The sequence below is a fragment of the Diorhabda carinulata genome, chromosome X (assembly GCF_026250575.1).
Source record: "Diorhabda carinulata isolate Delta chromosome X, icDioCari1.1, whole genome shotgun sequence".
Classification (NCBI taxonomy): Eukaryota; Metazoa; Arthropoda; class Insecta; order Coleoptera; family Chrysomelidae; genus Diorhabda; species Diorhabda carinulata.
In genome coordinates, this window is record NC_079472.1 from 63,726,058 (window position 1) to 63,741,609 (window position 15,552).

A 15,552-nucleotide genomic window follows, 5' to 3' on the forward strand; every position below is an offset into this window, starting at 1 on the left:
GTATTTGAGACCTGTGTCGAAGTGTGCCTTTGCATTAGGGATTTTTGTTAAAAACGTTTTTCCAGTTATTAACTAAATTTTTTACTCAAAAAACGTATGTTTTTAACACTTCTTCATGAATAACTCTAACTATTTTTCGAGAAACCCGAAAATGAGAACTTTCAAGGGGATACCTTTTTTAATAACATGAAAATCCCTTTGAAATTTCAAACAATTCAACATCGCCCTAATAGAAATTAATCATAACCCATGTGATTCATTAAAATGTTATTCATTTGTTTCATATGATTTGGACTTTTTGGGATACTTATTTTGGAAAAAAAATTCATTGAATTCGAATTCTAAAATTTATGTCTTAATTAATTAAAACAATATTTTTGGTATGAAAACGTGTTCCAACAATTAATTGTAAGGGGGTTTTCCCAATTAATATTTTAATTTTTTATTTATTATTGCATCATGAAAATTGAAGGAGATGAAACGGTTCAAAATTTGCATTCGTGTATTAATTGATGCTCTTTCAAACCTTTTGAACCTACTTTCGCCACTTTGAACCTCTTGCAATATCTTACGAAATGCTTTTTGAAAAAATTTATAGCTTGAAAACTGAAAAAGTTATTTTCAAAAGTTATTTTCAAACGCGAACGTAAATTTGTGAAAACTCTTGTCAACAAATCTGGAGTGATTGCTGCCATTTTCTGGCGGATATTTTCCTTTAACTGACTAATTGTTTATGTAGACTTTAAGTTTGAGAAAAAAAATCAAGAGGCGTCAAGTCAGGGCTACGCGAGGGCTAAGAGATATCACCTCTTTTGGAAATTAGTCTTGCTGGAAACATCTGTCTCACAGCCGCCATAGAGTCATTTGATGTGTGACAGGTCGCTTCGTCCTCTTGGAACCAATTTCTCGCATTCGCAATTCTTGATCTCGCAAGTTCTGGAGTTAAATATCTCTCTAACATCGCAGAATAGCGGTCGGTGTTAACGGTGATGTTTCGTCCTCGTGAATCTTCAAAGAAAAAAGGGCTAATAATTCCTTTGCTTGAGATTGCTGCCCATATCGTTAGTTTCGGACTATGCAGTGGTTTTTGATATTTCATTTTTGGATTTTTTTCAGTCCAATATTTTTGTCGTTTTACGAACCCATTTAAAAGAAAATGAGCCTGTCAAAAGTGGAAAATCGACTAATTTTTCTTTTAATTCCTGTGTTAACTGGAGATTATAAGAATACAGTTTAAGATCCAACTTCAAAAGTCGCTGTAAACTTCCTGGCGACAAGTTTAAAGCCGCCGTCGCTTCCGAATAGACTCCTTCACCCTATCAATATTGTTTATGGTCCTAGACGTTCTTGGACGACCTTTTGCTGGAGGTTTAAACGTAGAACCGGTCTCTTCAAAACGCTTAACTCATATTTTAATTAAATTTGCACTTAGAGCTTTATTAATGTGTCTTAAACCATATTCTGAACTATACAGTTGCCTTGTCAAGATGTATGAACGACTATTCATACAACAACGCTAGGCTCCCCCGCCCACACACCGTTTACCTCGTGGCACCTTATATTGTGCCACCCTGTAACAAAATTTTTCGAGCTTATTTTGTAATTTGTTGCTTTCAAAAGATGATTTAAACAGGTGGCAAGTGTCGAATTAATTACAAACATTTTCGTAGGTGTCAAGAAATCTACAACTAATTCATTTCAATCTTATATTGATCAATTAAAGTTAAAATTTAAGATTTTTAATTTTTTTTTATCAATAAATAATCAAATTTTCATCAAAATTTTACAGTTTTATAATTTTTTACTACTCGTAACTGGACTATGTATATCAAATCAAAATATTTTTGATATTAATTTTTTATAACAATAGATTCACCCTGTATTAGTTTGATTCGCTACATATGAAACTAGGGGTTGGTATTCTGACACGTCAAATACCACCTTAAGACGATGGGCTACCAGAGCACGGCAATTGCCGATTCTGCGAGCAAGAAATGAAAACAGCAGAGCATGTACTTTGTGAATGTCCTGCCCGTTTCGCTAAATCACCCTGTATTAGTTGAACGATTGAATCGCTTCATACGATACCGCACCCTTATTTAATGGATATGTTTACGTGAAAAAAATCAAATTGATAAGTACATATTTTTCATAAAATAAATATTGATTGAAGCAGATTAAGAAGGACTAAAAAAATTTTTTTTATTGTCCTACCATCTAGGTAATATTGCAATGAAATGGTAAATATACAGTGGGTAAAACTGGACTGAATTTGAAAATTTCATGGGAGGTTTTCGTGTCATGGGAATGCCCTTCATCGACCTCCTCGTAAATGCTCTAATGTTGTCCAGGCTTTCAAAATGTTATTTCATTGATATCTTAAGCCGAGGAAACAAAAAGAAGTCGATCGGGGCTGTAGGTCGGTTAGGGTATAAAGATAATTTTTTGTTAGGTAGACGGTAATCATCGATGTTGCAGATTTTCTGCGGTTTCCCTGATTACCTGGTGAATCGTTTCTCTAGCCAAATGGCCGACGATAGGGAATAATGCAGCCGCAGCTGTACCCGTCCGTGCCCCAAAATAAATTTAAAATAAAAAAATAAAACAAAACACAGCTTCCAAGAATCCTAAATATGCAGTCTGAAGCTGTGGACCGTTTGTTTTAATTCTTCGTAAAATTTAGCAAAATTCGCAGTGCCGGCCATCCCGAAACATCTTGTGTGGTATGTTCGACTGGGATTTCATTCATCCCCAAAGATATGTAGGAGCGCAGTCCATAATAGTACATGTTGGTGTGTATAGAACATTGTTCAAATGGTTTTATTAAAGGTCGTTCATTGACTTTTGAATCTACTCGTTTCGGTAGTTACCATGAGAACATAAATGTTAATGTTTTTAGAGAATGGTTCGACCAAATGATTTGCCCACAAGATAATCCAGACAGTAATAAACCTAGAAAATTATGACAAACTAATGGACCAAATGCATAGCATGTTGGACAAAGATACTCCATTTGAATTAATAATTAACGACCGCCAATCATAGAACAACAAAAATTTGATTCGAAGCTAGCGCAAGAAACTGGACTGGGCATTTCTGAACCAAAATGCAAGGTCTCCGTACCTCTAGAAAAGGAACCTCACTAGTTTTCATAATGAGTTGCTAGCAATAAACAAATGTACTCTGGAGTGGTTGGATAGAAACCTCTCTAAAAAGCACATATACATTCTTTCATATAGCCAAGTGGCCTTGAAGGTTCAGATATCTTCTGAGTGCACATCCAAACTAATGTGGGAGTGTAAACAAACTCTAACAGGACTAGCTAACAAAAACAAAATAACTTTAATGTGGCTTCTAGGCCACCAGGGTGTACATGGGCAACGACTCCATACCTTGGACTGTGGCCACACGAAATACCAGGTCAATAAAGAACTGAACGAATGGTTAAAGAATCAGATGGAGTCTTACTGAAGTCTTACTCAGCTAAGAAGTCTGAAAAACTTCTGGTGATGACCAGAAACGACATGAAACTGGTGGTTAGTATTCTGACAGGTCACTGCCCCATCATTATCACTTTAAGATCTATGGGCATAGCAGAGTAGTACTAATACCTTGGGAAGTGGGATGCAAGAGGAGGAAGAATGAGGAGTTGGGAGGAGTTTATATATTTTGGAAGCAGAACAATAAGATCTTGTACAAAATATCTTCCAGGTATAGGTGGCTGCACCAAAACAATCTACAATTATAAGAGAGCGCAGCTCATTCCATGGGTCGAAGCATTTTAATTATAATATTTAAGTAACTTTCCTTTGATTTATTCACTTGTTTTCGTATAATTAGCATTCGGTGTTTTTATTTATGGTAAATCCTGAAAAGTCAGTCTTCCGTGCAATCTCCCTCGTAGTTTTATTTGCATACTTGCTTCTGAAAAGATCGATCCAGAGTACCTATAAATAGTCGAGTATACTACTTTCCCACTTAATAACAATGACTGTATATTGTCTGATTGTACTTGAAGGGTATTTAAAAGGGCTTCTTTATTAACATTAAGTAGACACTCTGAACCTCAAATTACCTTTCAAGTCTCGATGGATATCATAATTTGATCCGTGTTTAATAGGAATAAAAAAAAATTTCCAATGTATAAAGTTTTATATAAAACAAAAACATTTACCACCACCAGCCCTCAATAAAAAAACACAAAAGCATTCTAAAAAATGACAAAAGGACAGAAAAAAGTTGTAGTCTAAACATAGAGCATAACTAGGTGCACAACGTTGCCAAATCAGTATTTATAGTGAATATGCCGTGCTGATGATGAAAAATGCTATGTGCACAATATTCGAAATGCAAATACTATTTATCGACTTCAAACAAGCATTCGACAGTATAAAAAGAAGGACAATTATAAAGGACATGGTAAAATTGAAAGTACCACAAAAGTTGTTTAACATTGCAATTAATGGCATAATAAGGGAATATAATATTGTTGAAAGTATTAATAAATAAATAAAAAATTACAGCATACGAGGTTTGGCTACTAAATAACAAGACTACACGCTTAGAGGGCGCAGTAGACGGTTTGAAACGAACGTGTTTTTTTTCTCGCGCCGAAAAGGGGCGGGAGCAACGTATCAATCTCAAATTTCTCGTCAAATTGAAAAAAAATCCGACTAAGTGCAATAAATTGTTGCAAGAGGCCTATGGGGACAATTCTCTATCTCGTTAAAGTCCATCATCAAAGAAGACTTCCAGCACGGCTTCTAAAACACTTTTTCGTAACCAGTCTCTTTATTTGATACCCAGACCTCGTATGCTGATGATTGAACTCTAATAGCTAGTGGCCGCAAAAGTTGAAATTGAATTGAAAAGGATTGAAAATGATTGAGAGGAGGACAAAATATATGGATATTGGAAGGAAGATGATAGTTGAAACAACAAGAAACAGAAACATATGCCGCGGAAACTAGGAGACTAATAAATATGGACGAAAAACAACTAAGGGTATATCAGAGGAGAATAATTAAGAAAATTCATGGAAAATTTGAAATAATGAGTATAAAGCACTTATCAACTGTGAAATTAAGAATAAATTAGAAAAAGAGGATAGAGTAAACACAATTAAAGCAAAAAATTACGATGGTACGGGCACAATAAAAGAACGGAATAACGACAAGGGATACAGAATAGAACCGAAAACATGTATCAAGTTGTAATTAAGTAGTGGCTGACCACTCACAAAAAACAGGGTCAAAAGAGGTCAATTTGAACGGCTACATTTCCAAATAGAATATATAGCCTTGTTTTGATAAAAGTCCACCACCTTCAATCCAGAAGAAAAACAAAAAGTTGAAATCTGTTGCAGAAAAATATAATATTTATATCAAAAGGCGCAAAGTTGCTAAATCATTATTTATAGTAAATATTCTATATTACCAAAAAAAGGAAAGCTGATGGAAAATGATACTTACGAGGGGGTACCCAAAAGTAACTGGAATAGCATTGCGATGGGTGGAGCTTTTGTAGTACTGATTTCTGCCGCTAGGGCCTGTCTAGCGCAACTCGTCGCCAGTTCAGTGCCGCGCGGGGCGTTTCGTGCCACGTTCTGTTCGTTACAAGTGATCGTTTTTGCTAGTGCTGTTTCGTTGCTACATCGTTTTTTTATGACGGCAAATTTAAATGAACAACGTGCCGCTGTGAAATTTTGTTTTCTACTCGATAAAAACGCTGCCGAAACTGTTTTAATGTTGAAAACTGCTGAAAAAAAAGATGCTTTGGGAAAAACTCAAGTGTATGAGTGGTTTTCTCGATTTAAAAATGGTGACATGTCGATTGATGACAAACCTCGCTCTGGACGTCCATCAACTGCCCGAATCGATGAAAATGTTGAAAGAATTCGATAGTTTGTGCGCACAGACCGTCGACAGACAATTGATGAACTGTCTGAAATCAGTGTAGTATCTTGGAGCTCGGTTCAGCAAACAGGTGACTGGTTTTTCCACCACCACCTGCACACTCAGCCATCGCTGTTAGCCAGTTTTTGGTTAAAAATAACATGCCCCACGCACCTTACTCGCCTGACCTGGCTACATGCGACTTTTTTTTTGTTTCCACGCTTGAAAAGAGGCATGAAACGGCGATTTGAAAACATTGAAGACATCAAGAAAAGACAAAGACAGCAGCCATCTCTAAGGATGAGTTCAAACGATGTTTCGAACAGTGGAAGCAACGCTGGGACAAATGTATTACTTGTATTGGAGAGTATTTTGAAGGGGATAAGGTTGTTTTGTAAATATATAGCATTTAAAAAATAATTCCGGTTATTTTTGGGTACCCCTCGTATGTCTACTAGCGCGTCGTTGTCAGATCAGTATTTATAGTAAATATTATTCTATATCTCACCTCCATGACATCGTTGGTTAGTCTGATTGTTCTAGCGGTATCGCCTGGATGAGGTGCCGATCCGTCAGGTCCTAGTTCGACGAGCAATGGTGCGGTATCTCCTCGGACGTCGCGGGTGCTAGCCGCTTGACCTAGAGCTCCCGGTTTCTTTTTTCTTTTTCTCGGAGCGCAATCCGCAGGTCTTCTCCTCACGTGAAACATTATGGAGCCTGCAACGAAATGAGGAAATTACTTATGTCCTAATTGACATATCATTCAAATTTAGTTTTATTTATAAATAGACAAAACTATAGTCTATTTCAGAAAGGTATAGAGTAATAAAATGGGGAATTCCGTCCAGTTCGGCTCAATTTCGGTGTCGGCCATAAGTGTGTGTTAATCATAACGTCAAAAGGAGATGACAGTTCCTCAGATGACGAAGAATATTACGATTCTTAATAATATAATTTCTGTATAATATAGTTTTTGTATAATGTTCAATAAAAACTAAGTGTACCTAATACTAGGTACATAATGCCTAATTTTTATTCTGTTAACATAAAATTCTTTCCACGCCTTTGGCACATTATTTTCCAGTGTTTGTGAATGGATAACAATAGATTAAGCCCATATATTGACCCCAACCCGGGTGGTACTACCTGAACTTGATAAAAAGAAAGAATTTTACAATGAAATCAATGCCAAACTATATAAGTGTCTTAAATATTCGTTGGGTCACTCTGTGGTCCATTTGCATACCTAATGAGGTTTTATTACTCTATACCTTTCTGAAATAAACTAGAATTATAGTTTATTTGGCGTTAAACATAAATTTCTATTCTTCTTAAGACGCACCACAACTTTATCAGTTGGGAATATTTACAAACACAGATTTAAAGTATAAGAGGGTTGCCTAAAAAGTTTTTTCTTCTTCTCGCGTGAATTTTAAACCTTTTCAACTATTAATTTCTGTTTAACAATTGTATATGTGAATATATGTGAAGATTTTTCTGAAAATAGAACAAATTGAGCAAAGGCGAAAACTGTATCTGAAGACTCTGCTCTATCATTTATGACCGTAAATTGCGACAATCATCGAATCGAAAAAGTTCGCCAAATGGTACTGGACCACTGTCTGATTAAAGTTAAAGGTATGGAAAGGCTATCAACAAATCAATTACTCGCGCTAAAAGGACGAAAAATAATAATGGAAATGGAACAAAATATTTTGTTTCCGTTTAGGTTAGAAACTTTTCAGACAATTCTCGTATGATGTCAAAGAAATGGTAACTTTAGATGATATATCGTTGATAAACATTCCCCGTACCATTGTGGAGTAAATCCTTTTGAATTAATATGGGTAGAAATAAAATGAACGGATTATTAGACGAAAAAATCATTAAAAAAACCATCAAAGAATACGAGGTTATTAAATGACGAGACTGGTTACGAAAAAGGGCCACACACTTTTTCTTTTTTTCCATTGATCGAAGAGTGCTGGAAGTCTTCTTTGGTGAGGGCCTTTAGGAGCTCTGCCATTTTTTGTTTTACCGCTTCCATTGACTCAGCAGATATTTTCCTAACCTGAAATCTGAGCAGACCCGTTGACGAGAGATATTTTGGTCGGGAGTCAGATTTGTTGGCACCAACTTTTGTCAGGTGTAATTTCTCGTGTAAATGTTTTCTAATCGTTCCTTTAGTGGCGTTTACAGCCTCGGCAATCTTCCGGATGCTCATTCGACGATCTGCACGCAAAATTTGGTTGATTTTGGTCACTGTTTCCGGAGTTGAAACAGTCACAGGGTGACCAGGGCGCTGGTTATCTTCAGTGTTCTCTCGGCCCTCACTAAAACGCTTACACGCTAAACGCGCACGACATATAGAATTGTCTCTCATAGGCTTTTTGCAACAATTTATAGCACTCAGTCGTAGTTTTTATCAATTTAACGAGAAATTTGACATTGATACGTTGCTCCTGTTTTTCTTCACACATAGTGAGAAAAAACACGTTCGTATCAAGCCGTTTCAAATAGTGATGGAAACGTGTTTTGGGACGTGCATAGACAAGATATCTAAATACCCAACGCACTACTCGATTTTTACAACACCCGTCTAAGACGCCCTCTAGGCGCGCAGTCTCGTTATTTAATAGCCAGACCTCGTATAATGTGTCCTGTACGTTTTTTTTGTCAACAAGCTTCATTTTAAATATTTAAACTTTGAATTTAGTATTAGTTAGAAATAAAATAATACACACCCAACTTCACAAACATATCTTTAACACCCATGATCACCGTGAAAGAAAAAAGTTTTCCAAAACGTAAAAACACTCGAATCGGTACAGGTTATTAGAAATAACTACGGGGAAGGTGACGTTGCAACATATGTATTAGAATTCTTGGCAATGAGAACATCGCCAATAAAAATAATGCGAGCCGAACCGAAGTTCAAAATTTCGGATTATCAACAAAATGATTAAATTTACGATTGTTGGCAAAAATATCCAAATACCATATGGTGAACCAGATATATTTTTTTATTTTAATTCATTATTAAGTTGGAATTTCTGAATACAGTTTTGTTGATATTAATACTGTTAAATATGAGGATTGCTACTCAAGTTTTCGGATATGGCAACACTGATGTGAATATGTCAAATCTATCATAAAGTTTAGTATATTCAATGGTGAACGATCTGTCATAAGTGTGTGATGATTTTCTATGACTTTCGACGTGGATTAAAGCAACAGCTTTGTCCCGATCAACTCTCTTCGACTTTTAGTGATGAAGCACCATCTCGAGACATCGTGTTTCGTTGGTTTTCCGAATTCAATCGTGGTCGCACGTCGCTACAGGATAAATTTCGTTAAGGTCGTTCAAAATCGGCTGTACCTAAGCTGATATTGTATGATCGTACCGTGAAATTGAGACATACTTGGGCATTAGTTTCACTGGCATCCATTCAATATTGCATGAACATTAGGCTGTAAGATTTGTTCGCATTAGATACCGATCGCAGAAGACAAATCATTCTTTACCATGACAATGCGAGCTCTCATACAGCAGTTCAAACAAAACAGTCAAAACATCGAATTGATGGGTCATCCGTCGTATAGTCCTTGTTTGGAACCCAATGATTTCTACTTATTCCAGCAGATCCAAAATAAATTACGAGGTCAACGTTTTTCTACACCTGAAGAAGCTGTTGATACGTTTAAACAAGCCATATCCAATTATAAATTTTTGTTTTTATTTGCCTAACTTAAGGAGCAACCCTCATATCGCTACAAAACTCACAACGATACTGTCTGACGTGTGTTTTGTTAATAGTCTTAGGGACGGAATATTTGGGACAATAATATTAATTTTCAAATTTTACTTATTATCTGTTGCCACGAATTTCCACTTTTTTTAACGGCTCGAGTTAATTAGTTTATATTTTTAATTATATATTACAATGTCAAGTGCAGCGCTCACCTGACTCACCTGACTCGTGCCTTAAACTATACCTGAACTTTTAGAACAATACATTGATTTGGGGTACCATATACACTGCGACCCAAAGGGTCTAGCGATCTATTTTGTCCCCCTTTTGCTGGAATTCTAGAGAACCCAGTTTTTACAGCTGATCCATCAATCCTACTTCTTTTAAAAAGTCTAGTATATGGGATGGCTCTAATTGCCAAAGATCTTTGTCTTCTATTTCGCATCCAGGTGTACTGCTCTGAACTTTCTTAGCGTTTCACACTTCGAGAAAATGTGGATAGAGGTTTCGTCCTCTTTGCAACAAAACGTCTACGCCGCAAATTCTGCTAGCGTCTTCAGGTGTTTGTTGAGGTGACAGAGCCCCGATAGAACTCCTATTTCCCGGAAGAGTCTTTGCCTGTCTCAGTCCCTGTAGGTTGAAACAAGACATTAAAGGACCAAGCTCATCACCAAATAAAGAAGAAACTAAAATCTTTCTAAACAAGCTTCAGAATTGTTAGCATCAAGACTAAAGAAAATGTTTTTATTGTGGGAGATATCAAGAATTGTTTCTCCTTTTCTTCAAAATAAAACTGTGTTACCGTTTTGACCTACTGGAATGAACTCGTTGAAAACAACCTAGTTTCTTCATAATTTATAGCTGATTTAAATAGCTCACGCTTACTCCTGAAGTTGTCAACTCTAGTGAATTACCGGTTGGTGTTATGAAGCATAAATAATTTTTTAAACAGTGTCTAATCTTCCATTTAGCGTACAGCTATCATCGAAAAATCATAAACTCTTGTATTGGATGGGTTTAGATCTCAATATTTCAAATTGGTTGCCACTCTTGGGAGATTCCATTCTTCCTCTACAGCATGAACAAGTTCTTGATGATTTCTACGTGCTACTCTTTTAACAATCATGGTTAACAGACTGTATATTGAGGAAAATGTAGGTCGGTTCAAAAATTGATTCCTACAGTTTTTTTCGAACAATTCATGCTAACCCAATTGTAAGCTAAGAGTAGTGTTCCATCTAGTATACAGCTTCCATCGAAAACTCATAAATTCTTGTATGAAGGCAGGCATTGGAGAACAAATCTATGATTCCATTCTTCTTCTACAGGATGGACAAGTTTTTGATCACTTCAACAAACTGCTCTTCCAACAACCATGGTAAATAGCCCTATATCTGGGAAAGCAGCCGTTCGGCGCGAAGGATTGCTTAAAGTTTTTGTAATAATTTAGACTAACCCAATTGAAAGCTATTTTTGAGTGAAATATTTAATCTGGCATCCAGAGTTCTCTTTGTTTTTTATTGTTTGCTATGCGTTGAAGAACAAACCTATGATTCTTCTTTTTCTTTAGTTTGGACAAGTTCTTGGTGAACCCCACGAGCTGCTGGTTTAACAATCATGGTTAATAGACTTTATATCTGGGATTCAAAGGTCGTTTCAAAGGATTGATTCCTACAGTTTATAGCTCTAATAGTATGAGATTGAGTATTAGCGTCCATACAAATTATTGGATCTCCAATAGCCTCATGAAACATGATACTTCCTTCTGCGAAGAGGGATGAATTTGAGCAAGCTGAGTTGCTCTAATTGGCGTATTCGACAGATCATCATTTGAAACGAACGATGAAACCGATGGTAGTGTCACATAACGGCTAAAGTTGCCGAGATGTCCTGCATATGATGTCGCGCTGAGTGGTATTAAAGCAACAGAGTGATGATTGTGTGACAGACTTGTTATTAAAACTGTATTTTAATTGAATGTCAAAACCGCTTACTCATACTCATCAATTAAATCTTTTAATAAAAATGATTTCTTTTGATGTAATAACGCTAGATTTAATTTAATTTTATCCCAACAAGTTAATTCTCTATTCAAAAACAGGAAATAGAGAAAAAGAAAAAAATTCGTCAGATGAACGCACACATCAAAGCAATTTACTCGTAGTTTATTGACAGCGAGTCTTCTATATAAACATACAAAGAACGTTTTCTCTTAGCAGTAACGACGAAACCAAAAAATAGAGATAAATTGGACGTATATTTACACTTGGCGTTCACAAGAAATTACTTCAGAGGTTATTTTAAAGGCTACTGATAAATGAGCATTTCATTTAGACGGTGCCGATATATGAGGCCTAAACGAAACTAACTAAAAAAAGGCAATTAAATAACAAGAAATTGGTTATAAACGTTCGATAATTTTTTGACGCAACTGCCTTACGAAATCAGAGTAATATGCCGCGTTCATGGTTATAAATCATTCTTTAAAGTCAATCAAATTTACCCTCACAGTCGTAAAATATCGCATCCATCACTTTTTTGGTGCTTTTGGTGACCTCTATTTTTATTTTCACGAACTCTCCTTTCCAATGCCAATTTATCGAAGCAGCAAGTTCGAACTTTGTGTAAAGCTTGCACACTGAGGCCAAGAACTCATGGACCGGATATAAACCGTCTTCAAAAGTACTCATACCTAGATCTGGGCTGCACGGGGGGTGTGGGAGCATTGTAATGTGTCTACTGAGCAAATTTAAAACGCGTCGTCGTGGTATTAAAGAGTCCACCCGTGTCGTAGCTCTAATCGCACACGCGCAATCCTAGGAATCAGTGGAACGAACTAATAAATAATGAAAAACCTATTTCCAAAGGTAGTCGCCACACGTAATAATTAATATTCCCCTTTACTATCACGATTTGAATCCGATTGAATTAATATGCGCAGCAATGGAAAGATGTTTCCCTTTCGAAAATATAACTTACTATAAATTTGTTAACAGATTGACTGTTTAAGAAAGGCGTTGTATGTTCATAGGCTGCGCATGTCAAGTGTATATTCTTTCGTTCGCCAAGCAGTACTAATTTTATTGAAAAGGCAGATCTTATACGAAAGAGAACAAATACCAGACCACATCAGCTAGTTAGAAGAGAATAAACTTCAGTTTTAAGACCTCATAAGTTAGTTAGAAACAGAAGGTTACGTCCACGAGCAAGATAACAAGAAAAACACTCAAATCAACATTGGATTTTTATTTCTTGAACAATTAGTGGTACCAAAAACAAGATTGGATGGAAAACTATGGAAGAAATTGATAAGGATGAAATATTATTAAAAAGTGAAGAGAATCGTTATTTTATTATGGTTTATACGTACGTATCATGTCCGCGTTGGAAAATTTTATTTTTCCAGTTAGTTCCCTTTATAAGGGCTGCAGAAACTCCAATCGATATTAACATAGTTTAGGTTGAAAGATTAAAATTAGGTCAGTTCTTTGTAGGTAGCTATAGAAAATTACCGTGTTAATAATTTTTATCTTTTGTTAACTCGACGAAACGGAAATAAATGAAACATTTGATCGATAATACATGGGGTCTAATAAAATTTTTATAAGACTGCGTGAAAATCGACGTATGTAATAAAAATCTAAATTGACGTTTTCATAGATTGTCTCGGTTATCTCCGTAACGGCTTTAACGATTTATAAGCAACTTACATCAACTATATCTCACAGAATCGATTAATATAAGAGGTAAAACTATTTTTTTTGCTAAATAGCTTTCCAAATTTAGTAGGCACTTGTCATAGCGAGGCACAAGTTTTTGTATGTCTTTTTCATAGAAGGTTTCCTGCGTTTTCAACCAAGTGGTAACATATACTTTCAGCTCGTCCTCATCGTTGACCTCTTCATCACCAATGAAATAATTTAGGTGTAAGCAAAGATGTCCGGACTAATGGGAAGATGATCAAACACGTCCCAACTAGATTCTTAAAAGTTTTTTTGTCACGTTTGTAGTATGAAGTCGATTAAAACAACACCTTTTGACAATAATTCTCGGTAATTGTTCTGTATTGCGCCGCCCAATTTCTTAATATTCCTGAAAAATGCTTCACATGAGTTTTTAGAGTGTCAAGATTTGGTTAGGCTCAACTTTCATTGGGGACCAAATGTGTCTCCATTCCATCGATTGCCTTTTATTTTCTGGGGGTTCAGCTTCATGCCCCGTGATTGTCCGTGACAGAAAATCGCCACTGTCTTCATTACATATAGCTTGTCAAAAACTTAAGAGCACTACCCGTCCGTTGTGTTGTGTTGTTTAGAAGAATTTTGAGTATCCTACGTGAGCAAAGTTTTGGAAATTTCAATTTTCCAGTAACAATTCGCAAGAGCGCTAATAGTACATTCAAACTTCGCTTCAATTGTATGAACCAGTTCATCGGCAACCACAGCGATCCTCATCGTGGACTTGATCTCGTCCTTCATTGAACTGTTTGACTTATCTTCTAATCAGTTGCCGATAACTTTCACTCGATTTAACATTTTTTGCATTTAGAAAACGAATCTTATTTCAAAAGCGGCGCCATTTTAAATTAAGTGTGACATAAAGAAGCATTATAATGAACTGCCGCGCATTTTCGGGACTACGATCGCAGCGCTGCAGTTGATAGAAATAGAAACAGAACTTTCAGTCGAAGAACAGAAAGTGAAAGACTATAAATATGCAAAGAAATGGGAACTAAATCGAATAAAAACAAATAGTTGTAAGTCAAGTAAAGAAACTCAATTTACCATACATGGATTGTGTTGGAATTTCTACGGATGGCTATTCAAAATACTCAAAAAAATGGTGATCTCGTGGTCAATTGTTGCTGTTCAAAGTCATGCATTTAAATCATCTTCTCGGTATTTCGTTCCTAGTGCACGGGAGTAATTAAAAATGTTGTGAATAGCGATGTATTCTTTTGAACCAACTTAATTCTATTTATGATAGATACTGGCAAGTTCTAAAAGATTGAAATACCTACATGGTTTAAGAACTTGATTTGGTGTTTCTGGATTTAATATAAGGTTTTTTGATGTCTCGATTTTATCATAATGTGGAGGCATTCTTCACATAATTCAAAAATGGACTGGACTTTTCCATAAAGGCACAAAACTATGCGTTGCTTCAGAAAAAAACTTGAACTAAGATACCGCTAACGATGCAGTTTTGTATATATTGGCAAGTAGTTCTATGAGATTATAATAGAAGAATTTAATTTGATACTTTTTATCAGAATTTGGAGGTTTTTAGTTCACAGAGTTCAAAAGCGAAACGGATATGAAACTTTACTAAGCTAAATAAGTTTTTTCTTAGATAACAATATTTCTAGAAATTCATATTACACTTCAGTCTGTTCCTATCTATACTCGTGAGCAAAAAAATCGTCTCAGGCGACAACCCCTTCAAACACAAATCGTGCATAAGCCACAAAATCGAACTCGGTAATAATTGAAGAATGGGATAGAATCCATGAAAAGGAGATTGGAAGCTGTTAATGAGTCGAGGAGAGATTAACTTCAAATAAATGATTATTTAAGATTCCTTTTCGTTTGATATCTTTTTTAGCATAAAAATAACACTCATTTTAAAGCTAAGACTCCCTGTATAGGATTTTACGATGGGACCAGACTTAGGCCAACTATGTACAACTCTGGCCCTAGCAATATCCATAAACTATAAACTGAACCTTCATCATTGAATGGAAATAAATAAATAAGAGAAGTGAATGAAGAAATGTAGAATGCAAGATATTTTATAAATTGTGCATGAAATAGGAAAGACCCCGTATAGATAGAATACTAAATGACCGTTTTTCGTCGTACTAGGATTGTTAGTTTTGGATTTTATTTTATTCTAAATAATTTTAT

The 15,552-nt window shown here is 35.7% G+C and overlaps 1 protein-coding gene across 7 annotated transcripts in view; it reads right to left on the reverse strand.

The window, feature by feature from the left end:
* The window catches only part of LOC130900629 (afadin), a 191,493-nt gene that overhangs the window by 32,926 nt on the left and 143,015 nt on the right, over positions 1-15,552 (reverse strand). For 6 of the 7 annotated variants that reach the window (XM_057811357.1, XM_057811356.1, XM_057811362.1 and 3 more), the window contains one exon: positions 6,403-6,611. In XM_057811357.1, coding sequence (XP_057667340.1) covers positions 6,403-6,611 — 209 coding nt within the window. Of the gene's footprint in view, positions 1-6,402; positions 6,612-8,638; positions 8,784-15,552 lie in introns of those variants that run through there. The other variant, XM_057811360.1, reaches the window with a different exon arrangement.